At 44.6% G+C, this 10,566-nt stretch overlaps 2 protein-coding genes across 2 annotated transcripts in view; one reads left to right on the top strand and one right to left on the bottom strand.

Annotated features, from left to right (window-relative positions):
• The first annotated feature begins 12 nt into the window (after positions 1-12).
• Positions 13-6,762, top strand: mRpL28 (mitochondrial ribosomal protein L28). Its single transcript, XM_077644631.1, has 6 exons — positions 13-237; positions 1,725-1,977; positions 4,238-4,381; positions 5,427-5,559; positions 6,490-6,526; positions 6,611-6,762. The coding sequence occupies exons 1-6, from the start codon at positions 89-91 to the stop codon at positions 6,699-6,701; spliced, it is 807 nt and encodes a 268-aa protein (XP_077500757.1). The 5' UTR covers positions 13-88; the 3' UTR covers positions 6,702-6,762.
• A 511-nt stretch (positions 6,763-7,273) lies between these two features.
• The window catches only part of LOC144111355 (kelch-like ECH-associated protein 1), a 29,852-nt gene continuing 26,559 nt past the window's right edge, over positions 7,274-10,566 (bottom strand). The window contains exons 8-9 of the mRNA XM_077644625.1: positions 8,814-8,990; positions 7,274-7,553 (exon numbers count right to left, since the gene is read on the bottom strand). Coding sequence (XP_077500751.1) covers positions 7,402-7,553; positions 8,814-8,990 — 329 coding nt within the window. The 3' untranslated portion in view covers positions 7,274-7,401. The remainder of the gene's footprint in view (positions 7,554-8,813; positions 8,991-10,566) is intronic.

The following is a 10,566-nucleotide window of genomic DNA, read 5'->3' as shown; positions in this document are numbered from 1 at the left end:
TCTTTTTCTCTGTTTATTTTGTTCGCTTCGCAGCACATGGCGGCTGCGTGTCCGTGCTTCCGCGCACGATCAAGGCAATCGAGGCACGATGTCCGCAACTAAGAAGTTCGTACCCATATTCGAACGGTTTCCAGCTCACTACCGCCGATTCCTGGAGGACATGAAGAGGAAACCAGCGCCCGTTCACTACAGACCTCCAGCCGAAAAATATGTGTTGCAACCAAAAACGAAACAAGTGTGAGTGCGTCGGCCGGTGTCCTTGTGTGATCTCTCACAATATTACGCGTGGTTGCAGTATATTGCGCACGTTTAACTGCCTTGTACTGTTTTAAGCTATAGGAGCAGCAAGTATACATTACGTGTGGTGCTGGATGACTCGGCACGGAGAGTAACTCGCTGCAAGTCGGGTTTATGGCCCGAACCTGGGCCGCCGCGGCCAGGATTTGATCTTGCAACATGTTTTAGAACATGTGTTTTGGTGACACGTCCAGCATATGCACGTGAAAGACTCATGCTCGCATCTGCTTTGAAGTATATGGGCACAAGGCCCCTATCGGAGGATTTGATCCTCGCCACTTGGCCAGATAGGTTGAAAACTGCACAGGCAACGCGAGCGCTCTCACGCTTTTGAAGCGACACGGACCTTGCCTCGCGTTTGTGATGTTAGTAAGCGTGCCTTTTTTAAAGTTTTTGCATTTTTTCATATGCCTCCTCCCATCATCATCATCATCATCATCCCCCCATCGTGGCCCTCTTTTTTTCTCCTCTTCCCGTTTCCCAGTGCAGAGTAGCAGGCCAGATATTTATTTTTCAGGCCAAGCTCTCTGCCTTTCCCGTCAATAAACCCTCTCTCTCTCTTGATCTTGCAACATCGTGTTCAGCATCAGAACATCTCAGCACACTGTGCCACCGCAGCGGAATGACCTGGATATCACGCGTTTTAGTCACCCTTTTTTTTTATATAGTCGTACTGCAGGGCATCAGTTTGTCTCAAGCAAGAGGGGCAATGCACAAGACTAGACATACAAGCGATTATACAAGAAGCAGTGTCCGACAATGCATTAAAAACAGACATCTTGTTCACTCTAAAAATGACTTTGCAACATTTCCATAAAAGCATCAGATTCAAAAACACCAGTGGGGTGAGAATATCTGTCCGAAACTGTGTGCGGGTTGTAAAAACTCGGAAGCCTCCACTGCGTCGTTTCTCATGGCCCATATTGCTAGCGAAAATTCCAATATCGGGACTAATAGCTTGCTTGGTTATCGACTACTGATAGGCGGCTGGACTAACAAGAAATGCGTCGAATAGAAACTTTGATGGGTCCCTGACAGTGGAAGGTACCATTTGCAATGCTGACGAGATCTCCGTTTGAAGCACTCATGCACTAACATCCGTTGGGAACACTGCAAGATTATAAGGACTTCTAAAGGGTACTTTGCTGAGCTAGACAGTAGCTGTTCACCATAGGCACTTGTTAACTTTGCGACCTTAGACCACCGTACTTTTTCAGCCAACTACAACTTGCTTCCTTGAATACTTGGTTGTCCTTAACTATAGTACGAAACCAGTTGCTGGATGAGTGACGCAAAGCCGTGGGAATTGGTGTAGATCAAAGGCGCGAATGGGCCAACCATCTATACTCCCTCCGTTCACTGCAATCTGTTAGTACACAGTTACCAAGTGGAACAGAGCTGACCACATGCATTGGTTCCATTTCCAGCGTCAGAACGGAGGAACGACCCATTCCCGTGCTGTACCCAAGGGAGTGTCAGGAAGGCATCTGGGGCGGAGAGGGCATCGTGCTGGGGTACAAGCCCTGTGCCACTGGTTGCTACGTTAAGTACTTCCAGCCAATCTTGCGCCGAGTCGTCCTTTACAGCGAGATCCTGGACAAGTACATGCGTGTCACAGTCACCGAGAGAACACAGCTGCTGATCAATGAGCATTTTGGCTTTGACTTCTACATATTAAAGGTGAGAGGTGACAGATACCATAGACGAAAGACTGTGTGCATAACATTTTTTTAGATTGGATTCTTCGTTGGTCTAGTGAACAGAGAACAACTTAAGCTAAGGTTGCACTGTTATTTTGACGACAGTTGCAGGCATGGAAAGACAACATAGACACAAATCATTCGACCACTTGCAGTTATCATATAGATGTCTATATTTCTGCGAACCTTTAAAAAAACATTACAATGGTTTGATACATTATCGTGCTACCATGTAGTCCTAATTCTTGTCCAGATAACAGCATATCCTCTTTCATCAGTTTCTTTTGTTTCAGTGAACAGCTAATTGCCACTTATTCTTTGCTTTTTGCATTTTATTTTTTCACAGGTGCAGTCATGTGTAATGCTTTTGTAAAAAAGTTGCAAGTGTAGCTTTCAAACCCATTTTGTATGTAGTGTCGAAGAGCTCACCTGTGGAATTTCGGTTTATTGGCGCCATCACAGTGCAAGCGCAGTTGAAAAGGACAAAATTACAGAGCGCACTGTTCCCTACTTACGTGCTTTGAATGTGAAAGCATTTTTCATCTAGAGTTCTGTTGAGAGGTTCATTAAAGATTCCTTCCTTTCTCATGGCACACCCTCTAATTAACGTAAAGTCAAAAGGCAACACATACAATAGATTCACCTTTATTCGCCAAAAAGCAAGATGGTTTTGTGGCCTATGGGTTGTGTGCTCTCCTCGCAATCTGAAGGTCCTCGGTTTAATTCCCCGCACCTACGGAAGAACTTTCATTTTTTGCTGTAGATGTCACTATCTTATGACCTACTGGTGATGTCATGCGAAACGATGGTGACATCAGTGGGGAGTTTTCAGGCTACTGCTGCTGGTTAATGCTGCCTGGTTTCGTTTCTGATGAGTCATAATAATACTTTTGCATTAATAAGGATTTCGCATGTATTGTGAAACCGTGGCCTGTGGGCAGGGAGATATGGCTACAAGCCAGGAAGACAACACCCCACACCCCACCCGAGTTTTATGTACCTTTCCCCCATTTTGCATGTGAACGGTATTTGAAATATTGTGTGCCTAGGGCAGGCTTCACATGTCTGAAGTATTCTCTCTCTTATCTGCAAACGACGCAAGTTATGTTTAGGCAGACACATTGTTAGGGTCGACAACAGTGTGCGTTAGCCTTCCAGCACCTGATGTTTGCACCTAGCCTTGTCAGTACTCTTGTAATGAATTCAAATCTTGACGCATGGCTAGCTGTCTGCTTGTGCTTTCATTTCTCCTTATTTCTGCAACCATAAAGGGCATTTTATACAACTCCATCAAGTTGTCCTTATAAAAATGCAATATCAAGACCTTTTGTTGCTCCTTTGATGTTTTCCTTGCAGCAAAAGCTGATTTCTTTGCTGAGGAGTTCAAGCTGGGATATTTTTTTTCCATCACTCTGTTTCAAGCTTGTGTATTTGCGATGACAATGATGGCATTATAGGGTGTACGGGGTATACACATCCCACAGCGACATGTGATCTCCGAGGGTTGCCATAATGGAGGGCTCCAGATTAATTTTGACCACCTGGGGTTCTTTAAAGTGCATTAACATAGCACAGTTTGCGGGTGTCATGTGTTTCGCCTCCATTGATGCCTGGTCATGTCCTTGGGCTCAGCTGCTGGGCACCGTAACCACTGAGCCACCGCACTAGCATTAAGTCATCGTTTCCCTCATTTAATTTCCTGTCTGCTTTTCTTTTTGCCTTATTTCTTGTGCAGTTTGCACTGGCTGTGAAAGACCTACCTTAATATTCAGGCTTAATATTCAGGTTCTATACAACACCAAGAAAAAATCTCACCTGACTTGGTGTTCTTGTGAAAAAAGCTGGTCGTGATGGGACCTGTCGTTCCTTTGTAATTCTTCTCTAGCTGTAAGAGCTCTGTTTCATGTGAAAGTAACCTCTGTCATTAGGAGGTGGTAATCCACCAGTCTAGGCCACTTCTTTCAGTTCTATCTATTGTTAGACACAGGACAATTGGCGTGACATTGGCTCTCAAAGGTCGTGACACTTGCTGCTTAAATGAAGATTGGAACAACTGCAGTGACAGGAAAGAATAAAAATGTCGGATATTTTCATTCTCAGGTGTCTTCATCATTGCAGTTGCTAGTTAGGCTGATGTGTTTGCATCTTGCGGTTGATGTGCCTGCATCATCTTCTGTGTTGGGGGTTGTGCAGTATGTCCAGGCATCTCCAGATTCAGATTTTTTTTTGTTTTTTCTCAGACGCCGGTGCAAGACTTACATTCTCAGCTGGCACTGGACTTGAGGCGCAAGATGCTGCTTGCTCTGGCAAGGAAAGATCTATACCACGACGACGAGAAGAAGCAGAAAGAGATCTTGGAGAAGTACAAGGAGTTCATTGTATCTGTGAGTAGGCTTGCCTTTTGGCCATTCTTGGCACCTGCGCTAAACACAGCCTGCAAGTACTATTAGACAGCCATACCTTGTTTGCACTCAGGAACCAAATCTTGATAATGAAGTTCTCGAACTGCTCAGTAGCCCCTTTTTGTTGTACATATGCACATGGTCAATGCATACTCATTGACATTGCGTCAAAATTGGAAGGACGCAACAGCAACCCTGCGAGAGCACTCGTAACTCACTCAGAAGACTAGCAAATGTACCGCAATTGATGGTAGATTCTGTACACGGCGATAACTGTTAGCTGGACATCATTTGCCTTCAAATTGTGCAGGCACTGTTTAAAATCTTAAATAATGCTGTGCTTGTAATGCGAGAGGGGGATGTGCAGGCCTATTATTTACATCATTATTCCATCATTATTATTGACCACACTATTAGGGAAGTTGCTCTTCCAAGCAAGCCAGGTAGCGAAGTTCCCAGGCTTACTTGGAATTCCAGCTGTTGTGCTTTTTGTGTGAAGGGCATGGACACTCAAATTATTTTTTTCTCATGAGCTGACAGGTATCCAGAAAGTCTATCAGCGCTTTGTGAGTAGGTGTGCACCAGTCACTTTGTGGGCATCATCATATGAATGGTGATAATTGTGAGAGTAATTTAGTTAGTAAAAGGAGAGGAGTTTTAATATGCCTCATTTCTTGTAACTTTTTTTTTCTACCACTCACTTCTGTAATGCATTTCTGTCAATAAAAAAAAAAGCTGAAACCTGAAGTGACAGTAAAAAAAAAAAAGGAGGTGAAAAACCCCGCATTAGCATTCTTTGTTGACGAGCACTACAAAAACAACTGGTATCATGACAGAATACAGGTTTCCCATCACTTCCAAACTGGCTGCAGTAGGTGTTCTTCGTTGGAAGTATGTGCGTTGACGGCCACACTAATGCCATGTTCGAAATACGTTTTATGTGGTTGCTGCACTAGCTGTATGTTTGGTTTTCCCGATAGCGTGATGCGTATGGGAGGAAGCCTGACACACTTATGTTTGCTTGCAGGAAGAAGAGGCAGACTGGTTCGGTCTGACTCTCTGGAAAGCTGAAGCGAAGCTCATGGACTATGAGGACGCCCTTCCCAAGCCAAAACCTCTCAAGTACCAGTTCCTCAATGATTACTTGGAAGAACTGAAGTGTGAGTCTGCTTTTTTTTTTTTGTCTACCGTGCCTGAAGCCCGTTGTAGTTGTTCTTCCTTGGCTTGCCTTGGCTTGGCACGCAAGCAGATTGGGGCAAAGCCAAGGCAAGCCAAAGAAGATAAAAGAAGTAGGGAGGGTATTAGAGGAACAACGTCATAAAGAAGTGGACATGATGGTTATCGCCGAGTGTTATAGCTTAGCCAGCAATTTGCTTTTCATTTCAGCTCTGTCATTCACCCGCTGTGCAACTATCTTCATCGTTGATGTGATTTCAAATTCTGTTCACAGCGTGCGTTAACAGTCTAGCTACCGCTCTTTTTTTCGCCCTGGCCGTTTTTTCAACTAAAAGACAGTGATTTATTCCTTGTCTCTAATTTACTGCTTTACACCCTCGAAAAACGAAAGACCAGCTGACATAAGGTCGCCACCATTGACAAACAAGCGCGATTTTATTGCAAAATTTTAAAACAAATTAGATTCTACCTGGACTGCTCACAGGAGGAGTCCTCCGTAATGCCGCTTTATATTGACTTACTTGAGGCGCCCACTCTACATCGTGAAAATCGTCGATAAAACCAACTGCCAATGTTTTATAACTATATAGCAGTCAGCCAGCGCTTTGTAACAGAACTGATCACCGTTTTGCTACTTGGATGCAGAAAGGAACCTCTCACAGTTGTGTTTAGAGTGTCGAGAGGGATATGCTTTGCTTATTTGGGTCTTGTAGCTTTCAGCGATTAACCGTTGAAGAAAAGAAATGGAGCTAAAGCATTAATTGGCTGGTTGGGAGATGAATTAACAAGTCATGCAGACCTAGCAGGAAGGGCAGCATCGGTTACATCAGTGTACTGTAATTGTTTGTTCAGTTGCTGGGAGTTTCAAAGAAAGGGTCATCACTGCAATTTTTATCTTTTTACTTTTTTGACAGTAAAAGAAGAGGAGAAGAAGCGGGAAGAAGCCGCTACGTAAGTCTACTTTTTTTTCTTTTTCTTTAACAGGGTTTGTGTTGTGAGTGGGTTTAATAAGTCTTCATCTTGTTTGTTTTGCAGCGAGCAATCACAAAGTTGGGCCTCGAGGCTGAATCCATTTAGGCGGTCATCATCATCGTCAGACTCCAGCAGCTCTCAGCCATCTTCTTAGCTGCAATGCTAACACAAGTAGCTTGACCAGTGATAGTTAATAAAATTTCATTTTGTTGGCACTACAGTATAATTAATTCTGTCCACTTGCAGTGCCGATTTACTCTGACATTGTTCCACTGCTCGTGAATACTTGTTTTCTATAACTTGTTGACCATAATTATGGTTTGTGATGACGTCCTAATAAGATGACGTCCTAATACTTGCTCTTTTGGTGCGCTCATTTAAAAAATAAAAATGCATAATGCTTGGTTGCATTTAGATATCGATCCACCAATTAACGTACACTTTAATCTGCTCTGCAGATTTACTAAATTCTGTACAAGCTGAGAGCAAACCTGTCAAGTGTGTGGAATTAGCTAGGCTAATTTTGTTCCCAAAGGCTACACACAGTTTTGGCACTTTCACCAATCTGGCACTGCTGCTTCTGTCATTCCCATTTGCTCTGTTTAGTAGAAATGGCACAGGTGAATTTAGCATCTGAAAAGGATGGAAACAGTGGTAGAGCAGTTGTGCCATGCTAGTCTTCTGATGTTTGTTACTTGCTCCAAGAAAATATTGGAATGGTCGCTGTAATTGGTAAAAAGCAATAAAAAATAGGCCTTTTTAATTAAAGTGTCCAACATGTTTCGAGCTCAGCGGCTTAGCCACTGGTGCTGTTCACTGGTTTCGGGAAGAGAACACTAGAAGTTGGCCCGGAGTCACAAGACCTTATGGAGGACACATGGGGCAGGGGAAGAGCACGATGCCTGGCCACTCTTGCAAGAAGGCATGGGAGGACCCGTAGTCCATGTGTCTGTGGAGGGGTCGTAGACTTCCACGGTGGACAGGTACTCCTGGCCATCGTAGCCCCCTGCAACAAACGTTGAGCAGTCTGAAATCACTGCAGCCGTTGTACTGTACGAGTCAGCTAGTCTCATCAGGTAATTATTTAAAATAGTAGTTACAGTACTTTGCTGTATGAAATGAAGTGCTACAGACCTTTTACAAAGAAGTCGAAGGCTGCCATTTTTGACAGTGGGGGGCTCCTACCAATGCCTCTTAGAAAAGCTGGAAGGAATTGGGGTACGAGGTCCCCTCATATTCGCCACGGACAAAAGCCACCTTCCCTGGCGGCCATGTTAAAGTCTTCAGGAGGAATTTCCAAGGTAAGTATGCCATAAGCTGGCACAGGTATTTCCTTCTTTTGAAATATAGAACGGCTCTACTGTAGGAAAAGTGCAGATTTTTTTCTGCAGTAGAATCGACTCAAACTTTGTGTTGTTGCCACAGATTTCATGCTGGGTGTGGGCCAGCACGACTTCTCTTAGCTTTACTTTGCTGTTTACCGAACAGTTCGGCCTACAAAGCAGGCTATGCATGCACAGTGGCTCATTTAGTTCTGTTCTGCTGTGTGTCTGTGGGCACACATACTCTGGTGTGTTGACTTGTTGAGACCACACTGTATGTCGCGGCTTAGGGAACGTTGATAAATTGAGAGAAGTCTGTGTCAGCACTCAAATGCAGCCCAAATGGTCTGTCATGCCATGTCTATTGTTGAAACCATGACCTCGATTCCTCATGATAATAATCCTGTTTTTAATCATGTGAAGAGCGCACAATTTGATGAAGTCCGTGAATATTAAATCCTCCACCTGACTTGGCACAAGATGGCGTTTCATGTTTTATGGCCTGTCGTCATTATAATAATAATACTTGGTTTTTGGGGAAAGGAAATGGCGCAGTATCTGTTTCATATATCATTAGACACCTGAACCGCGCCATAAGGGAAGGGATAAAGGAGGGAGTGAAAGAAGAAAGGAAGAGGTGCTGTAGTGGAGGGCTCCGGAATAATTTCGACCACCTGGGGATCTTTAACGCGCACTGACATCACACAGCACATGGGCGCCTTAGCGTTTTTCCTCCATAAAAACGCAGCCGCTGCGGTCAGGTTCGAATCCGGGAACTGCGGATCAGTAGTCGAGCGCCCTAACCACTGAGCCACCGCGGCGGCTTCGTCATTGTTTAAACTTTTACCACTTGCTCTTTTGCACCAGCAAATCTTGTAGCTCAAGATTTGGCACTGTCCTCGACTTCAAAGACAGACAAGGCACCAAAGGTCTCCATCACTCACCTAATGCGTAGATCTTGCCATCCAAAACTGCTGCACTGAGAGCACTTCGGCGTGTGTTGAGGGGCGCCACCATCTCCCAGACGTTGTGGTCAGTGTCGTAACGCTCGACTGAACTGACTTGGCCCCTCCCATCGTAGCCACCGATGACATAAATGTGCTTGCCAAAAGCAACAGTTCCTGTGCACGAGGGTGTGGAATATTGCAAATTACTACGCTTTTCTTGCAATTCAAGGCGGCGTGTGCATGTCTCCAGGCAAACAAAAAGCTCACTGAAGCTGGGAAAGAGTAAAGTTGTCCACACACCAGGTGTGTGTATTACTATACATCCCAGAATGGCAATATTCTTTGCATTTCCTTCCAGTTGTAGCTTTTTTTCTGTCTAAACACTCTTCTGTGTAACGCTGCGGTGCTGAGAGAACAGAAATAAATAAGTGGCTCTACAATGCAAATGCAAGTGTTCAGTTTCAATTACATAGCGTTTTGAAGATTGCATGCTGTGGAGGTGGCCAAGTTGTTCACTCGTGGTTCAGGTTACGTTCTGAAGGCAGCTGATAAAAATTGGACACAAACCCGTAGAGCGGCAGACTCATCAGCTCTAAATGCACCTTGCAGATGTATGGTTGTGGACAATTAATGCTGCGGTACGTCACTACCCAGTTACCCCATCGGCTGATATTCATTCAAGCAAACCGAGCTCGCATATCTCCTTGTTCTCCAGTGCTTTTCAAAGAGTTGGTCTGCCCACCTCCAGAGGAATAAATTTTTTCCTGCAAACATATATCGCATAATCCGTACACTACTCTAAGCCTTAAGCAACCCATACACTGTCACAGACAACACGAACAGCTTGATGATTTCAGAATGAAGTCATCCACGATGGTGCGACTTGTGCGCAAAGAAGGCCACATGTTCATAGCTGCAGCCTGAATGCTGCAAAAACTTTTGCATCTCAAGGCTGGCTCTGATGAAGAAAGACTCCGTGATGAACTGTTTAGGATTTGTTTCGGTCGCCTGATGGCAGTTTGCATGCACCCTCAAAGTACGTAAATGGTGGACAAGAAATGTTGCATTTCGCCTTCATCTACACTCCGTTTCATACATCAGGTGCAATGCAGTGAAAGGTACGCAAGTATTCCGCATGGGAAAATAAAGGCCGGCGTGTTACTTCGAGCTTGTTCTGTGTTCAAGTGGTGTAAGCCACAAGAAAGTGACAGCGTGTCGTCAGCACTAAGAGTGCATTTAATCAAGCCCATGAGAAATGTGTCGTGAAGTAAGCCTGCAGACAGAGCATTTACTGTTTTTTGCTCACCATGAGGAATGCACTGCTTTTTGGTTGCAGATGCAGGCAGCGCAAACTAGAGCGCTAGCTTTGACAGTGTTGCACCTGATGTATGAAACTAAGTATAGCTACAGCTGCCCGTTATTGAGAACATGGACCTTCTGCACTGAGCAACCTGGTGCTATGGCCACTGAGAATGTGTTTTGCCATGCACTAAAGCACTCCAAGTAAATAAACTCCCCTTTTATTGACTCACAAGAAGCGAGCGAGTGAGTGAATTTGATTGTGAGAAACTAGCAGTGATCCGCACCTGTGCTCTGCGATGCCGGCCCACATCGGAGAACCTCGGGCAGTCTAAATTGATCTGAAACCAACCACTATGGCGTTGTTTCTACCCCCATCTTTCCCTCCTTCCTTGGCACGGTTGAGGTGGCTACCAAGGGACGTTTACTGCACCTTCTCTCCTCATAATCA

This window comes from Amblyomma americanum, chromosome 11 (assembly GCF_052857255.1).
Source record: "Amblyomma americanum isolate KBUSLIRL-KWMA chromosome 11, ASM5285725v1, whole genome shotgun sequence".
In the NCBI taxonomy this organism is placed as follows: Eukaryota; Metazoa; Arthropoda; class Arachnida; order Ixodida; family Ixodidae; genus Amblyomma; species Amblyomma americanum.
This window is presented reverse-complemented; position numbering and strand designations above follow the sequence as displayed.